Raw genomic sequence first — 16,282 nt, forward strand, 5'->3', positions numbered from 1 at the left:
ATGAAATATGAATACTTTTCCCTAACAATTCGCAAAACTATAATCTAAACGTCATCAGCCCCCATCACTTATCATCTACCAATGTTACCAAACTACTCCCTCCATTCCCAAAATTTCTGAAAGTAAAATGTTTTAAATTTTTTTATTTATTCCATAAATATAAATTTTAAATATGTTTAAGGTACTTTTTTATACTGTTACGAAACATTAAATAAAAATGTTTGAATTGATTAAATTTCATTGGTGAAAAGTTATTGAAAAGTGTATGATAAAATATAAAAATTAAATTATAAACATTTATTGAATTCTTAATAATCGTGAACACATTAGAAAATTTTACCTTCGGAAACAGAACAGAGGGAGTATATCTTAAATCCACTAGCTGTTTTAGTTCTATTGTACATCTCTAGTTACATAAAGCTTATTATACAGATTTGGCAAATTTCATAATTATTTGTTCAGTAATAGTTGCCACATGCATGTATTTCTTTTTAAATTCCTGATGCGTGCTACCAATTTTTGTAAGCGCAAATTAGTATAAACGGAATAAAAATTGTTAGAAGGCTAACAGACAATCTACACATTGACAATGCATATATAATAATATTTGTGTTACAGGCTCACGAGTGGTACTGCAGGATTCTGTCTGCATCAAGCAAGATCCATCAGACACCATCCCAACACAACAAACCAGTTTGTCTCCATTCTGACAATGTTTACATCAAAAGATTCCTCAAAAACATACAGAGAAGAATGACCTCTTGCATCTTCCACGGCTCTGCATTTCATTACCCATTTTCCCTGTCTAATTAATCTGAATGAGTCCTCCTGACTGATTTACAGGTGAAGTTAGCACATGAATTGCCAACACAGCTCCAGCTATTACTCAGAGTTTGTTCCTCTTCTCGCTCTGTCTCTGTAGAGAGAAAGAACAAACAAACAAAGATCTTTTAACACAAGTGGAGTAAGACAGCAGTTATAACACACCTGGAGTATACCGAAACTCAACTAATACAGATGTTTTTTTGAGTTGTATTTGTCAGAGAAAAGAGCCAGTGAAGACGACGCATCACTGTCTTACTTGTCTTTCTCTGCATAACAGCACAAGTTCAGATGCTTAAGCTTATGGAACTGGTTGGCACTCGCATCAAGAACTGCCAACGAAAACAAGAGCAAACAAAAGTATAACTATGATTGCATACTTAATTGCTAATCAGAGAAGCAAAGAAAGATAGTAAGATGCATACTGTGAATCAGACAAATTTCAAGGAGTCTTTTTAGCTGGCTCCCATCCAGCTCTTCACGGTGATGAACTGCAACTGCACCTACTAAGCAGAAACACACAATTCTCGAGATATGTGTTAACGCTAGCTTAGGGAAAGGATTTCATATGACTAAAGCTTGTTATCCCTTCTTGTGACTTTACAAGGCCTTAAGCTTCTCCATGACCATTGTCAATGTTTTCTGTGAATTTTGAGACGAGCTCAAGGATGTTATGAATCCTCTTTAAATCTACTTCCCATTCTTTATCAACTTGGAACTAGGGTTTATATCTGAAATAGGGTTTATATGAATTCGAAAAACCTAATTGTTCAATATATAAACTCACTGAACCAAAAAATCAAATGAAATTCAAGCGTTAGACTGAATGTGAATGCCAATGGGATGAAATTAATTATTACAATAGGTTAAGCACAAAGAGAGTGTATCCACAGACTTTGAAGCTGAAGCTACTAAGGAACTTGAAACACAGTTTTACTGTCTCCATTTACTAATCCTTACAAAAGCAAATAGGATCATTTGCTACAATAGGTTAAGCACAAAGAGAGAGTGTATTCACAGACTTTGAAGCTGAAGCTACTAAGGAACTTGAAACACAGTTTTACTGTCTCCGAGAATCTGAGTTTGGCTCCGCGTAGTTTATGCTACTGGCTTCGGAACTTTCGCGGCAAAAGAACTGCAAATATCGAAAAGAAACTACGGGTGAAACTATGAAACTTATCTTTATATGTTGAAGTGTAGTCGAGAGATTTTACCTTTGGTTATACTGCGGAAGCGTTTTGCAGGGAAAGCAACATCGGGATCACGATTTTCTTGAGAAATGACGCCGAGAAGTACATTGCTCTTGCTGTATAAACAAAGCTAATGAGAGCTGAACATATTAAAGAATGAGAGAAGCAACTAAGAAACAAAACCTGGCCCAAGAAGGAACGAATTTGTGGTTTGACATGTCGTCATCGTCGTCTTCCTCTTCTTCTTCGTCGTCTGAGCATTTGTATGGAGAGATGTCGTAGGACTCTTCAGACATTTTCCCTATGTTGCTTATCACCTATAAGCACAAGTATTGTTATGTATCTGAGATTGGTCTCATCTCTAAACAACTCCAAGTCTCTATAAGATGAGGAAGAAACTCGTACCTTGAGATCATCCTCTCTCGAGGATCTTGATGCATTGGTATCGTCGCTGGAATTACTCTTTGGTCTTGCTTCACGGATCCTAGCATTACCTTGTTCTTCTTTAAGCTCCTTCAGTGCTTTTATCTTCGCATCCTGAAAATGTCACTTTCTTTTATTCAGCAAAACTCCTACCATCACATTATTCAAACAAAGTTTCTAAGATCAAAACAAGAAGAGGGGTCTTAGTCTTACCATAGCCTTTCTTTTCAGTTCCTTTTCAGCTTGTAATTTCTCATCAGCCTCTTTTTGTTGTCTCTGCATTTCTGCAACTCTCTGTCTTTTAGCTTCCTTCAACTTCTTGTCTTCTTCCCTCTGCCTCTTTTTATCCGCCATTTCAAACTCTTTTCTCTTCCGCTCTTCTTCTTTCTTTTTCTTTTCCATCTCCTGCTTCCATGCAATTTCAGCTTCCTTTTTCTTTCGCTCTTCTTCTTTCTTTTTCCTCTCAATCTCTTGCTTTCTCAGGTTTTCTTGTTCCAGCCTTGCCCGTTCAAGCTTCATTGCTTCTTTCTTCATCTTGCGTTCATTTTCTTTCTGTTCAGCCATCCTTTTTGAGGCCTCAGCTGCTTCTAGGGCCTTTACTTTGACATCCCTCTTGCCTAGGGGAAACAGAGATAGGGATAGTTCAGACAACTAAGTAATTCGAAATATCAAGTGCTTTCTACTAGCCTAAGAGATCTTTACCTGTAATGATTGCTGCAGCTGCTTTTTGCTGCTGCACAAGTGGAACGAACGAAGTGATGTTTGAGACAATGTTGTTGTGCCTAGGTTCTTTATCTGGTAATCGCGGCCCTACAGAAGTCAAACTCGAGTTGCAAGACAACTTAGTCTTACTGAACCTGCTACTAGGGGGTCTAACATTTCTTCCAGCGCCTGCTCCACCTTGATTCTCTTTACCTTTACCTGTGAATCTTCGGCTACCACCCATCTTCCTTTCTGGTTTACTTTTGACACTGTTGTTGCACGTAGCAGAAAAACTAAACGCGGTATTGACAGAATCTAGGCTCTGTCTATCAACAGGGATCTTGACGTTAGAAACAGATGGAAGAAATTTCATAGGGTCTTCTTCATCAACATCAGCAAGAGGCTTCTTTTCAGCAGAGGCATTCCCACTTTTGGAACCATCAGATACTTGACTGACAGCTTCTAATATCTCATCTTCTTTCTCATTCTCTTCAGCTATGCAAGGAAGGTCTGGAATTGAACTTCGTCGATTCGCTGACCTCATCGACTTTGGAGTGTTAGCGCATAGGTTTTCAGGCTCCTCATCCACGTTCTCATTCTCTTCGCTAATGCAAGGTAGGTCTGGTGTCTGAATGCCCTGCTTCTCTGAACTGGCAGACTTTTGCAAACTTCTATACCACAACTTCCCATTTGGAGACGTAAGAAGGTTCCTAGCATCAGCAGATGAGCCAGCACCAGAAAAGGGCAGACAGCTAGTGTACAAATTTCCTGTATAGTCATTGTTAACCCCCAAGTTATGAAAGACAGAGCTACCCTCCAAATTCTGACTGAAAAACATGCCATCAAAAAGTTCAGTTGAAACGGACTGATCCAAATCCAGTTTCTCATTGAACTTGAATATTTTAGCTGGATCTAGTGAGGGAGTGATCCTGCAAGCAGACTTGCGAATCTGCTCTATGATGGTTGCACTTTCTGCTGTAGTTCCTGGAAATTCGAAGCTGTCAAGTTTTATCTGGTTTTTGGAACCGCTTTGACTTTCATCATCCGTTTGGACTATAAAGCCCTCCAAAACAGGGGGGCTTCCATCGTCTGCGCCTGTCAAACCCAAGGGTGACAAACAAGGAGAACAATCTGAACTACGTACAACGCCACTAGCAAATGGGTGAGAGGTTTCTCCAGCAAATGGCAGAAAGTCCACATTTTCTGTTTTAAGTCCCTGATTTGGAGCAATAAGACTCCTGTCTACACTCTGTTCTGGTCTGAAGGAAAGCGAGGCAGGACTCATCAATTCAGCTTCCTTGAATAAGTAATCCTGTAAATATCCGTTTTGAGTTAATGTTATGCAAACTCTCAGCTTAATATTTGTGTCGTTTAATATTGGCAATGGAGTCATACCAACAAAGACACGCAAATACGAGCACAGAAAAGCTGATAATATTGAATAGGATTTCAGATTTTTGCCGATAATTTTTATGGTTAATAGCTTTATATATTCAGGTGAAGAATAACTGTCTATTTCCTTTAGAGTAGGTAATGATATAGTTCTAAACTGAGAGCTGTGTTTAAAATGGCGCTCGCCTTTTGCGCCATGGCGCGAGGCGCACTCAGGCGACGGCTCCATCGCCATGTACCTCCTAGGCGAGGGTGGGTTCCGTAAGGCGCTCGCCAAGTGCGCATTGGTCATAAGGCGGTGCCTTAAAAGGCAACGCAAAGGCGAGCTATGGAGACGATGACGTTAACCGATACTAAACCACGTAGAAACCCTAACTTAATAAATGGACCAACCTTAAACCAAACTTAAAACCAAACGTCTAAAAACTTATCAAAACCCTAGCTTGCTCTTGTAGAAAAGCAAAGTTAAAAACTTAACAAAACATGGATCTCACGGACTGTGTTTTGCATAAGGTTAGTACGTACTCTCTTCTCTAATCTCATGGGGCTTTCTTCTGATAAAAACTATTTAATAAAGGCAAAATCACGTGAATGAAATTTGTATATTACGCACGGATACATAACTAACGTAGTCTTCAAGTGGGTCTTCAAGGCGAGCGCTTTCTTGCGCCATGGCGCAAGGCGCAAGGCACACACCTTATCGCCTTGGATCGCCATGCGCCATTTAAAACACAGACTGAGAGGCTACACTTATTTTCAAGAGAGAAATGCTACTAATTACAAGACAAACTTAAGAAGAATGAGAAATACAGCACATACCTCTCCAAATCGTAACTCAGCCGACGATGCAGATCCAATCATCTTTTGTAACTCAACTTCATAATGATCTGAAGATGCAGATCCAATTATCTTTTGCAACTCTACATCGTATTGATTGAGGTTGTGACTTGCGGCTTCCTCACTATGATGTACTGTTTCCCTAACAGAATCTGAGTCCAGAATGTCTCCCTGCAATATATAAAAACCCATGATTCAAAAAGCATTTTAGTTACATTTGGAAGCACGAACTAGTTTAAAACTCTCATATAATGAACTATCCTAAGACATAGAAAAGAACATTCACCACTGGGTTTGACGAAGGCTCTCTACTAGTTACTTTGTACAGGGTTCTTCTCCGCTTATTCTGCAGTTGTGAACCCTCCATAAGGGAGCTAGAGCAGAAAAGATTCTGTATAGAGCCCTCTAGACCATGAGATTCACCTGTTTCTGTGCATGCTATATTTCTATTAAACTGGGAAACACCTTGGTCCGAGGATATTCCAAGTTGAGGTCTCTTTTTCAATGCATCTATCTGACCAGCGGATGTATTTGACTCTGGAGGTTCATTTTCTCTCACTCTTACGCCACAATGGCTTGTAGGCGATTCCGTTTCTGATACCGTTTCTTTTTCTAAGCCATTATGATCTTCAGTGTCGTGCATTTCGTTGTCTGCCGAAAGATTTACCTCAGAATCAGTGAGAGATGGAACATCTGACATCCTTGCAGCAGATGCTGGTGTTAGGACCTTCTCCATTGTAGTTTTTTCTCGACTGTTCATTGGAATGTCATCGAAGCTGCGTTCTCCAGTATCATCAAAACAGTGTGATTCAGGCTTCATAAAGTCAGGGAGATCATGCGTTCTCAGTGATGCGTTTCCTGCTCTAACTTTAAGCTGTTCCTCAGTTGATTTACGATCAGAGTCAATAGAAAGATCCTTATATTCATTTGCTGATTTCTCTTCAGTTGCTAAGCTTCTTGGCCTACTTACTATCCCATGGCACTGGTTACTCCCTGCTTTGGTCAATGAACCCTGTGACTGCTCTTCCTTGGACACAAAACCAGTATCCCATTTTTTAGAATGGTCAGCCATGTCTTCTGGGGTACCACTTCCTTGAAGAATAGATTCAACCACCACTTGCTCAACTACCGTGATGTCAGTTTGGCTTAAACTTCTAGATTTTGAGATACCGCTAACTTCAGTTGATTCCCCAGCCTTATCTTCCTCCATTAATAAAGCTTCACCAGTATCAGTAACGGGCTTCAACAATACACTTTCATCGTCTGATTGCATTACTGAGTGTCTCCACTGCAGTTTAGCTGAAGAGGAATCAACAAATCCCAAAAGCTCGGTCTTGGGTATAGAGTTTTCAATTGCACTCGCAAGTGTCGTCTCATCTGTGGATACGCCAGTTTGGCTGATCCTTCCAGCACTTGAACATATGTTAGTGTCAACACATTTACCCTTTCCTTTTAATTGATTGCCCCTGGTGATATCTTCCACTGCTAAACCTTCAACATCAATAGTCGAGGGAATCATTGACTCCTTTACACATTCACCCTTTTCTTTTGATTGATCATTGCTGGTCATATCTTCATTTACTAATCTTTCAACATCAATAGAAGAGGGAATGATCGATTCCTTTACTTCTCGGCCTTGCAGTAATGAAACTGAATGTCTTGGTTCCATGTCAACTGAAGAAGACTCAAGAGAGCCTGAATGCTGGGTCTTAGATCTAATTCCTCCAGAATTACCACCTTCAACATCGACTATAGAGGGAACCAGTGACACTTTTACACCTTCACCCTTTTCTTTTGCTTGATCGTCGCTGGTAATATTTACAACTACCAAACCTTCAACATCAATAGTCGAGGGAATCAGTGACTCCGTTGCATCGCCACCTTGCAGTGATGAAATCGAATGTCTTGGCTCCAGGTCAACTGAAGAAGACTTAACAGAGCCTGAATGCCCAGTCTTGGATTTATTTCTCCGTGCATTGCTGCTGGATCTTGTTTTAATTTCAGACTGAAAGAGTCTCGTTCCAGCATCTGTCAGCCTAGAATCTTCATTAGTGAGAGGTATTACATGGGGTAATTCTACTCCATCATCCGCCCTGTGAGAGGGATCTGAATTTCTTGACGAAATGCTACCCGAAACAGAGTTGCTAGACTTTTGATGTTCCCTGTTGGATCTATCATGGCTTGAGCTTTTAGATCTTGTACCTCCATCGAGATAAGCTGTTTCATTGCAACTTCTGCTGTGGGGATCATCCACTTGCTCATCTACTTTAACAGGCACTTCATCAATTGTCTCAATGGTCTGTAATACATCCATTTCATTCACATGACCAGACTCGCTTAGAGATTTTGGTACAATAGAAGCAGAAGTATCTCCACTGGTAGCTGTTTGCAAAGGAACCACTTTCTGATGTGGGGTTGACGACTCTGTAGATAAGCTAAACTTAATACACTGACCCCCTCCTTTACCTTGAGAATTGCTGTCCTCTACTTCATCGGGACAACCTTCATCATTCTCATCATGCTCAAATAAATTTGTTTCCCTAACACTGTCGGACCTTAACGAAGCAATCTCAGGGCCTATATTTCCACCTGGAGAAGGTTTGAGCTCATTTCTATAGTTTGAACGGCTTCTGGAAGCTTTGGCACTACTCCGACGCTCGAAATCTTTTTGACGTGACTTCGATCTCTGAATCTTCTCAAGCGGTACTGGTAGTCCAGGGTCAAAGCAAGTGTCTGGTTCAGTTTCATGTTGACAATATCCGAGAGTTGATAGTTTCCGCTCACAACCAGTAGTTGAGACACTTTCAGGAACCATTTTCCCTTGGCTACGTCCAGGAGATGTAGCACCAAGGCTATTTACAACTCTCTGATTCTGACTGTGTCCACGAGACGGACAACTTTGATTCTCTCTGCAACCGCTTGAGACACTTTCTGGCAACGGTTCCTCCTCATGGACATCTCTAGGAAATGCAGTACCATCATCCTGTTCGTGCGAATGATCTGAAACGCGTCTGACTAAGTTGTGTGAGAGGTGGTGGTGTTGTTGTTCTTCTTCAAACAACTGCTCTTCCAAAGCGTTGTTTCCCACAGACGTCAGGTCTTGTCTTGCTACACTGTCAGCTAGAAAACTGACGGGAGGCTGATACGGAAAGAGACGGCCGCTAGGACAAATGAAGGAAGGTCTTGATTGAGGAAAGAGGAGTCCAGAGATGATCTCCTCCTTATTCAACTCTGTACACATAAAAACAAACATCAAAATAAGAACAACAAACAGAAACTCTTCCCTTCAACCGTCACTGAAACACATATATAACCGATGGAAATTGATACTAGTTTCAACAAGATAATGCTTTTGAGTGTACCTAAAACCTATCATAGTATATTCAACATCAAAATATCAAATGATGCTTAGGGACGGACCCTAACACCGTTTATTATCTTACTAAACCCTTTCCTATCACAGTAATTCAACATCAAATTACGCTAATTAGCCTTTCAAACATTCAATCCTTTTCGCTTTTAAGTACCAAAACAACTTCGCAGCATCAATCCCACACTAACCAGTACTCGAAAACAATGAAATTGAGCAGGAAGGAAGTACTACCGGAAGTTTCGGAAGGTATAGAAGGAGGCCAGAGCCACGACGGAGGGGAGACTCCGGCGAGTAGGCACTTGGAGGCTAAATGGTCGTCAAAAAGATCTACTTGTTGCTTGACCTTCTCGACGATTCGCCTCTTCCTCTCGAAGATCTGAACGAAAAGATTCTGCCTATTTACTAAATTCGCCGTCGGATTCTCTCTGCCGGAAAACATCGCCGACGACCTAGCCCTCGAGATCGAGTGAGAGAGACTAGTAAGCGCGGATTCGAATTTCAAAATTTTGGGGATAATGATTCGATTTCCCCCTTTAAAAGATTATTATATTTTTAACCACAACGAAAAAAATAAAAAAAAATAAAAATACTACAGAAACCCTCGCGAAATGCAAAAACGGTGCGTTTTAACTCAAGTAAAACGCCGTCGTATATGTAAGACGACGCCGTTTTGGATCTATCCTTTATTCATCTACTCGCCGGAGTGATCGATCGTTACAGGCTAAGATTCGATCATCATATCAGTTCTAATGGATGTCTCTCTACCAGTGGATAAACTAACTATCGGATCACAACCTAAGTAAATTTCAAAGCTGCTTTTTAATTGATTTCACCTTCTTTTTTTGTCATTTCAATTTTCTCTCAGTTGAATTAAAATTAACTGATCCATTTAGTTACTTATGTTGATGAGATTGTCACCAAATTCGTTGTAAATTTCTGTGTATAGATCCTTTTCGATCGTTTTGTCTGTAACAGGGATAAAACTTGTGTAGTGCTTGTGGCAACTGGGAGTTTCAATCCTCCTACGTTCATGCATTTACGCATGTTTGGTGAGAGTTCTTACAAGAACAACAGCTCTAGAGTTCTATGCTTATCAATGGACTTCAAATTCGAACATTTGTTAGGCATTATGAAACAGTATATGACTGGTGGTTTCACTGGGACACTGTTTATTAGTTTAAAGTACGTTAGATTATGCCTTGTTCTGAACAGTGAAACAATCCTACATTATCTGACTTGTGTTATTCTATTAGCTTTGTTTGTTAATATTCATGTTGGTGCTTGTCTGGTCGAATGATCTTGCTTGCTGCGACCTTTTCTCCTTTGAACCGATAAGTTATTTGTTTCTTGTTTAGAGCTGGCGAGAGATGCATTACACTCTGAGGGATTTCATGTTCTTGGAGGCTACATGTCTCCTGTAAATGATGCATACAAGAAGGAGGTATGATTTTTGCAAACTTGAGAATCTTAGCTTCTTTCAATTATGACTCATGGTTTTCTAAGTCAAATGCTAATGGAACATGAAACTATGAACTTCTTCCTTTTTAGCTTCTAAAGGTTCTTCTGTTTACTGTTTATCTCCTTGAGATATAATAAAGTAATCAGGTTCTGTGTAGGGACTTTTATCCGCAGAGCATCGTTTAGAGATGTGTAATCTAGCTTGCAAAAGCTCCGACTTTATAATGGTTGATCCGTGGGAGGTACTCTATCTTTCCCTCTCTCTCCCTCAAAAGCTTTTGATAAGTTCTTTTAGAGAAACAAAGCGTTGTGTCCTTACAAAGCTGTTTATACAGGCATCCCAAGACAGCTACCAACGGAGTTTGGTGGTTTTATCAAGGGTCAAGACTTTCCTTACAAACAATATACGTGTACCCGAGGGTAAGATGACTTCAAAAATATCATCCTATATGGTCTTTAGTCTCTCATTACATTTTTGGGTAATTGCTAGTTACTAAGCAACTTTCAAGCTAAAATCTATAGTGTGTGGTTACTAATGCTAGAATCTCTCAAAGTCATGCTACTATGTGGCTCGGATCTATTGGAATCTTTCTGCTCTCCCGGTGTTTGGATCCCTGAACAGGTAGGTAAACCAAGGCAGTATAGCCAAAGCAGCATGTTTTATCGATTCTACTCGCATATATGCTTCATTATCAACATTGTGTGTTTTGAAGGTAAGGAGTATTTGTAAAGACTATGGGATTGTATGCATCCGTAGAGAAGGACAAGATGTTGAAAACATGATCTTTGGTGACAGAGTCTTATACGAAACCCGTGTAAGTATTACTAAGTTTCTTGGTTCGCTGTATCAATCAGTCAAATGATGTAATACGGTTTCTTTTGCAGGATAACATCAGAACCGTCAACAATTTTGTTCCTAATCAGATTAGCTCAAGTAGATTAAGGTAGTCTGATGTTTATTTATCCTCCTCAAGAACATTCCATTTCACCCAAAATAAAAAAGTTGCTTCTCTTGCTTATATCTCATCTTCTTACAGACAATGCATTTCGCGAGGGTTGTCGGTTAAGTACTTGACTGAAGATGGAGTGATAGATTACATCAGACAACACCAACTTTACACTGAGCTCACATGACAAAAGCTGAGAGGATTATTTACTTCACCAGATCAGTATTATTACTACACAAGCCATTCAAATAATGTGTTAAACAGATGTAATCATATTAAATTTTTCTCATTAGATTCATTTGAGTTCAAGATTTAACAAGAACGAATACGTATCCACCAAGGCAACACCACAATAACACACACCGAGCAACAAGTACAACAAAGTGTACTACTACTAATCTTTTGATCTGATTCTCGAGGTTAGTCACAAGCTACGTTAGCGGATTTGAACTTTTGCGCTTGCCGGCGAGCAGCCGGCTCCGAGATCATAGCCTGAATGAGCATCGTCTTCACCTCCCACGGCGCATAAGAAAAGCTTCTCCTCGCGTAAGAGTTGAGCAGAGCAGCGATCCCCTGCTTCAGCAACGCACCGTACGCATTCCCTTCTTCATCGTTCCTAGCCGTTGATTCCACCAGCGTCAGATCAGATCTCCAACGCTCTTTCGCCACCATCACCCCGAACATTTTCTCCACCGTCGATCTCTCCGGCACCATCCTCGGCCATGCCTCCCTCCTGCTGCTCCAATACCTGTAAACACGAACCACAAAGAGTCAGAATGAGTAGTATCTTTCTCGGAGGGAAGAGAGGTTTTGATTAGTTACTGCGGAGTGCATCGTCCTCTGTGTCTAGTGTAGAAGAAACCAGCCCTCGTCGCCGATGAATCTCCGGCGAAGAAGCAGAGCAAGCAGAAGGAGACTAGAATGAGTCGACTAAGCGAGTAATGTGAGTCCATTGATAGACGAAAGAAAACAGCATTGATCACCCAACTCCTTTGTGTCTTCGACTTCTTTATTACCACAGAATCTGAGCTTGCTTGAGAGATTGGGTCTGGTTTTGTCTGTTGCCGCCTCGGGAAAAGAGACTGGCTTTGAACATTGACTATTTTACCCATGAAATTCAAATTAAAGGAGCATACCCCTCAGCCAATACAGGGGAGATACACGTCAGTTTCAAAAATGCGCACATGCATGAGATAGCTAATAATACATTTTAGTTGATGCCTCGGTCATGTGCATGTCGTCAGTCATCACGTGACTTACTCCCGCTAGATACTGTCAATGACACTCTCCTCTTCATTATGATCTTTAAAGAAGTAACTGTGTTTTGTTTCTCTGCGTGTATCTATAACTTTTCACACAAAAAAACTGACAATTTCTAGATTATATTGTAACTTCTGTAATAATTTTACATCCGATCAAATCGAAAGCAAACCGAATACATGTCAAAGTTACAATAGCTACTTAAAACAAAGTTTAGCCTAAACCCCTGGCTAATTCCGGTTTAAGAGAACCGAGTGTGGGTAAAAGCACACAAAATTCACTCAGCCCTTATAAACGCCGATAACTTTCCATATTCCCAATTTTTTGGTTAGACTTAAGAGGTCATTTACTTGTTTATACACAAAGAAAGATCTTTCTTCTTCTTCTTCCTATGCCCTTGGCTTTCGTTTCCCGGTTCTAGAACGTTTACGAGACGTTGTTCCAGAACCTTCCATCTTCCATTTGAGGTCTCCATTAGCAAGCACAGATTGTTGACAATGGAACGTCCTGAGATTGGTCACAGTTGCATACACAATGGTTTCACTTCTCGGCTCAGAAACAAATCTTCTCTCGACCACACCGCTTTGCCCGCAGCTGGACTCTTCAACTGCTTTCTCTCTCAGGCTTTGCAGCACAGCCTCCTTGTCAATAGTCTCCTCCTCATGCTCTTCCGTTGAAACCTACATAAGTTATTCGAAAAATGCTGATAAAATCAAAATATAAGAAAGAGCTTTATCGAATAGTATGTGTCTTAACTAACCTCATATTTGAAGGGAATGGTAATTTTGGTGGAGAGACAGTCACAACCCTCACTGTAGTTGATTTTCAAGAATATGTCAAATGTCTCGGTTTCCGTTGTTCTCCTGTATGAAAGAAGACATGTTATAAATGAGACATAAGACAAGAAAATGGACTCTGAAGAAAGGTGTTTGATACCTTTTTATGATAAACGGCTGCTCATCGAGAACTGCATCTTTGAAGTTATGGTTGTCTGAGAAGGAGACCTGGTTCACAAATGAAACGAATCAGAAACGCTCACACTATATCTTAAGGAGATATAGTAGTTTTTAACACATCACCTCAACTGATTCGATGAAGGGTAGCTGAGAAGTTAATCCATGAACACTTGCAACACGAAGTGTCCAGTTAATGTACCTCTCATCTGTAAACAGAAATGAAAACATGTGAGTGAAGACTAGACAAGCGAGTTAGACTAAAGATTCAGGATCAAATATTTGGTAGCTATTAGACCTCTGCTTAAGGATTGGTTTAGTATTATCTGGAAAAGATCTATTCTGACATATGGAGGAATCTGCATGTTGAGAGTTTCCATGACCCCTGCAACCACCTGCACATCAAAAGAATAATGAAGGGAAAAGAGATCAATAAAACAAACTTTGAGCACAGTAAAGAGGTAATCTACTATATACTTCACTTTTTGGCTACAATTTTAGAAAATATCTATTATACATATAAAGAGGTGAAATCTTACCTTATCAACAAAACCGTGAATCACTACGTCTGCTTTCTTGTCCTTTGGGGTTTTCTGTAACGACGCATACCATTAGTCTACAGTTTCCGATCAAACAACACTACACAGCCCATAAAAACACATTCCAAAGAAACTATGAAGGCTTTATAGTGAACACTGTCCAGAGATAGTTTACCTGAAGATTAACAATGACGATCTTGCCTCCACCCCTGAGACACTTGAGAGGCAAGTTGCAAGCAGGGGTTATCTGCAAACTGCAAAAAGGAGTAAGGCTTATAAAACAAGCAAAACACAGGATAATCAAGATATTAGGGTGTTTAGTTACTTGGCTAAATGATCTAAACATGAGAGTTCTTATGAGTCATTAATTACCTGGTACCCAAACATAGTACAAGATCAGCCATTTTGCAATGTTTCTCTGCAGGATCAATCTCTTTTGGAGGCAAAGCATCCTGCCATAGAAAGAAAGAAGCAAGATTGATATTTAGCTATTTAAAAGTCTTAACCTACAAGGTTGAGAATGAGGACAAAGCGTTTGTATTTAGAAAGGCAACGAAAACTCACCTCCCAATCTAAGACCGTATCTTTGAGTTTAGCACCACACTTTGCATTAGAGCACTTTCTCGAGGTCTCTTTTAATCCAATAGTTTCCACCTCAAAATCACGCAGGTACCTTCAGAAAAGTTCAGAAAGGCTGTTACCATTGATGGTCTAATGACTGTCTAAGAGAGAGGCAACAGCATATGTATGTTGGTCTTACTCAGCTCCACATGATGGGCACATCTCCATAAAAGAGTCTCCATGCAGTTCAGAGAGCTTCTCTCTTGGTATCCCAGATCGAAGATGCAAGCCGTCCACATTCTAATAATAATATAAAAACAAGATCCTTTCAGTGATCAGTCATTAAGTAAAGACGAAAGAAGAAGGATTTACCTGACTGATGACAAACTTTAAAATGCCAGCTTTTTCTAATTCAACCAAAGCCATATGAGTCATGCTCGGCATTGCACGATGAAACGGCAGAGATGCTTTTGGTAGATCTTTGCCCTCGCGCTGAAAACCAATAAACATGAATCACAACAAGTGTAAGTTCTAAGCAATGATGATAACAAGCTGAATAAAACATAACAGACCTGCAAAGTCCAAATGCCTTTGGGGCCTCTGAAATCAGGTATACCACAAGAAGTTGAGATGCCTGCACCTGTAAACACCACTAGATGCTTACTCTGCAAACATTAAACCACCTTCTTGAATATACTTAAGAGACAACAAAGAGAAACATGCAAAAAAGCAACCAATAGGTATACAAAAGAGAGTCCACAGATCCAAACCTTTTGAATCATCTTAGCAAGTTCTTCAATCTGCAAACAAAATCAGACAGTAAATAACCAAATTTAAAGCTAAAATATAGCAAACCATATCTATATCACACCCCAAACTATTAATGCAAATTCTCCATACAAATCTTGTTTCAAAAAAACATATCTCACACATAATCAATAAACACAAATCAGCCACATTATAACCTAGATCATCTCAAGACGCTTGTTATAACTTATAACCCGATTTCAATTCTTCAATTAAATTAATGCAAGTCCACAAAAACAACAAGTGCTCTAAAACCTAAAATACTAGGACAGAACACACGCTAAGGATCAAACTTTTCCAGAAACCAAAACAATCTAGGGTTGATATAACGATCAATCAACGTATTAAACCCTGGAAAACCCAGGAGGAGAGACCTTGCATTGCAGAACATGAGATGAGTCGAAGAATTCAGCCATGCCCACTTGACCAACATCTTCGATGAAAGATAGTTTCTCTGCGTAGCCTAAAGACATTTGAGATTTTTCTTACAAAAAAAAAGATCTTCTCTTTTTCTCTCGTCGACAAGAACACCTTCGCTTCCCTGTCTGCCTCTCCTATGTAATTAAAAAAAGCAGAGGGGATCTCTTTAAAGACTTGGACTGTGTGTTTAAGGAGAATAAATATTTCATTATAAAGAAACAAATATTTTTATAGGTCAATTCTCAAAATACCTTATTTTATTTTATTTATTTCTTAATATATTCGTTTTCCTGATAAGATTCCAAAATAATCACAGCCTTAATGTATAAGAAATGTTACTAAAGGTTTAGTAAAATTACTAATAAATTATCAATTTTTACTAATTTTTCTTTCTTGTTGTTTTTCAGATAATAAACTTTTATAAACTAAACTTAAAGTTAGCAATGTTAAAATAGTGTTACAGTTAGAAAATATAAACTTGTTTTATGATACTTTTTTAATAAATATGTTACAGTGTACTAAATATCAAATCGCAAATGGAATTTAACTGTAAAGATGTTTCTAAAACGATTTTTAAAAATATAGATATATAAAAAAC

General features: G+C 39.4%; 4 protein-coding genes across 4 annotated transcripts; 1 reads left to right on the forward strand and 3 right to left on the reverse strand.

Annotated features, from left to right (window-relative positions):
- Positions 1-1,609: 1,609 nt before the first annotated feature.
- Positions 1,610-9,259, reverse strand: LOC106387407 (titin homolog). Its single transcript, XM_022714275.2, has 9 exons — positions 8,971-9,259; positions 5,653-8,597; positions 5,349-5,537; positions 3,138-4,449; positions 2,649-3,052; positions 2,418-2,549; positions 2,196-2,329; positions 2,037-2,128; positions 1,610-1,957 (listed from the first exon to the last, which is right to left on the reverse strand). The coding sequence occupies exons 1-9, from the start codon at positions 9,176-9,178 to the stop codon at positions 1,926-1,928; spliced, it is 5,448 nt and encodes a 1,815-aa protein (XP_022569996.2). The 5' UTR covers positions 9,179-9,259; the 3' UTR covers positions 1,610-1,925.
- Positions 9,260-9,422: 163 nt separating this feature from the next.
- LOC106387404 (nicotinamide/nicotinic acid mononucleotide adenylyltransferase) lies at positions 9,423-11,442 on the forward strand. Its single transcript, XM_013827254.3, has 9 exons — positions 9,423-9,538; positions 9,715-9,788; positions 10,095-10,180; positions 10,356-10,439; positions 10,533-10,617; positions 10,740-10,819; positions 10,911-11,012; positions 11,083-11,141; positions 11,235-11,442. Exons 1-9 carry the CDS (start codon positions 9,489-9,491, stop codon positions 11,329-11,331), a joined length of 717 nt encoding a protein of 238 aa, XP_013682708.3. The 5' UTR covers positions 9,423-9,488; the 3' UTR covers positions 11,332-11,442.
- Positions 11,415-12,227, reverse strand: LOC111212706. The gene is made up of 2 exons (XM_022714286.2): positions 11,967-12,227; positions 11,415-11,892 (listed from the first exon to the last, which is right to left on the reverse strand). The coding sequence occupies exons 1-2, from the start codon at positions 12,095-12,097 to the stop codon at positions 11,565-11,567; spliced, it is 459 nt and encodes a 152-aa protein (XP_022570007.2). The 5' UTR covers positions 12,098-12,227; the 3' UTR covers positions 11,415-11,564.
- Positions 12,228-12,507: 280 nt separating this feature from the next.
- LOC111212707 (NAD-dependent protein deacetylase SRT1-like) lies at positions 12,508-15,918 on the reverse strand. The gene is made up of 14 exons (XM_022714290.2): positions 15,639-15,918; positions 15,228-15,257; positions 15,030-15,122; positions 14,830-14,949; positions 14,657-14,757; positions 14,461-14,569; positions 14,269-14,348; positions 14,072-14,150; positions 13,897-13,950; positions 13,656-13,752; positions 13,484-13,566; positions 13,341-13,408; positions 13,165-13,267; positions 12,508-13,084 (listed from the first exon to the last, which is right to left on the reverse strand). Exons 1-14 carry the CDS (start codon positions 15,735-15,737, stop codon positions 12,794-12,796), a joined length of 1,407 nt encoding a protein of 468 aa, XP_022570011.2. The 5' UTR covers positions 15,738-15,918; the 3' UTR covers positions 12,508-12,793.
- Positions 15,919-16,282: the final 364 nt, after the last annotated feature.

The sequence above is a fragment of the Brassica napus genome, chromosome A3 (assembly GCF_020379485.1).
Source record: "Brassica napus cultivar Da-Ae chromosome A3, Da-Ae, whole genome shotgun sequence".
Classification (NCBI taxonomy): domain Eukaryota; kingdom Viridiplantae; phylum Streptophyta; class Magnoliopsida; order Brassicales; family Brassicaceae; genus Brassica; species Brassica napus.

What these genes read in the sequence shown, in the direction of transcription:
- LOC106387407 (XM_022714275.2), bottom strand. Translation starts at nt 9,178, where the DNA reads ATGTTTTCCGGCAGAGAGAATCCGACGGCGAATTTAGTAAATAGGCAG. An exon ending in AGCCTTCGTCAAACCCAGTG is followed by an intron (nt 5,538 to 5,652) that starts GTGAATGTTCTT and finishes TATATATTGCAG; the next exon opens with GGAGACATTCTGGACTCAGA. An exon ending in CTTCCGCAGTATAACCAAAG is followed by an intron (nt 1,958 to 2,036) that starts GTAAAATCTCTC and finishes CGATATTTGCAG; the next exon opens with TTCTTTTGCCGCGAAAGTTC.
- LOC111212706 (XM_022714286.2), bottom strand. Translation starts at nt 12,097, where the DNA reads ATGGACTCACATTACTCGCTTAGTCGACTCATTCTAGTCTCCTTCTGC. An exon ending in AGAGGACGATGCACTCCGCA is followed by an intron (nt 11,893 to 11,966) that starts GTAACTAATCAA and finishes TCGTGTTTACAG; the next exon opens with GTATTGGAGCAGCAGGAGGG.
- LOC106387404 (XM_013827254.3), top strand. Translation starts at nt 9,489, where the DNA reads ATGGATGTCTCTCTACCAGTGGATAAACTAACTATCGGATCACAACCT. An exon ending in TAATGGTTGATCCGTGGGAG is followed by an intron (nt 10,440 to 10,532) that starts GTACTCTATCTT and finishes CTGTTTATACAG; the next exon opens with GCATCCCAAGACAGCTACCA. An exon ending in ATTAGCTCAAGTAGATTAAG is followed by an intron (nt 11,142 to 11,234) that starts GTAGTCTGATGT and finishes ATCTTCTTACAG; the next exon opens with ACAATGCATTTCGCGAGGGT.
- LOC111212707 (XM_022714290.2), bottom strand. Translation starts at nt 15,737, where the DNA reads ATGTCTTTAGGCTACGCAGAGAAACTATCTTTCATCGAAGATGTTGGT. An exon ending in CCTTCATCGAATCAGTTGAG is followed by an intron (nt 13,409 to 13,483) that starts GTGATGTGTTAA and finishes TTTGTGAACCAG; the next exon opens with GTCTCCTTCTCAGACAACCA. An exon ending in CCATTCCCTTCAAATATGAG is followed by an intron (nt 13,085 to 13,164) that starts GTTAGTTAAGAC and finishes TAACTTATGTAG; the next exon opens with GTTTCAACGGAAGAGCATGA.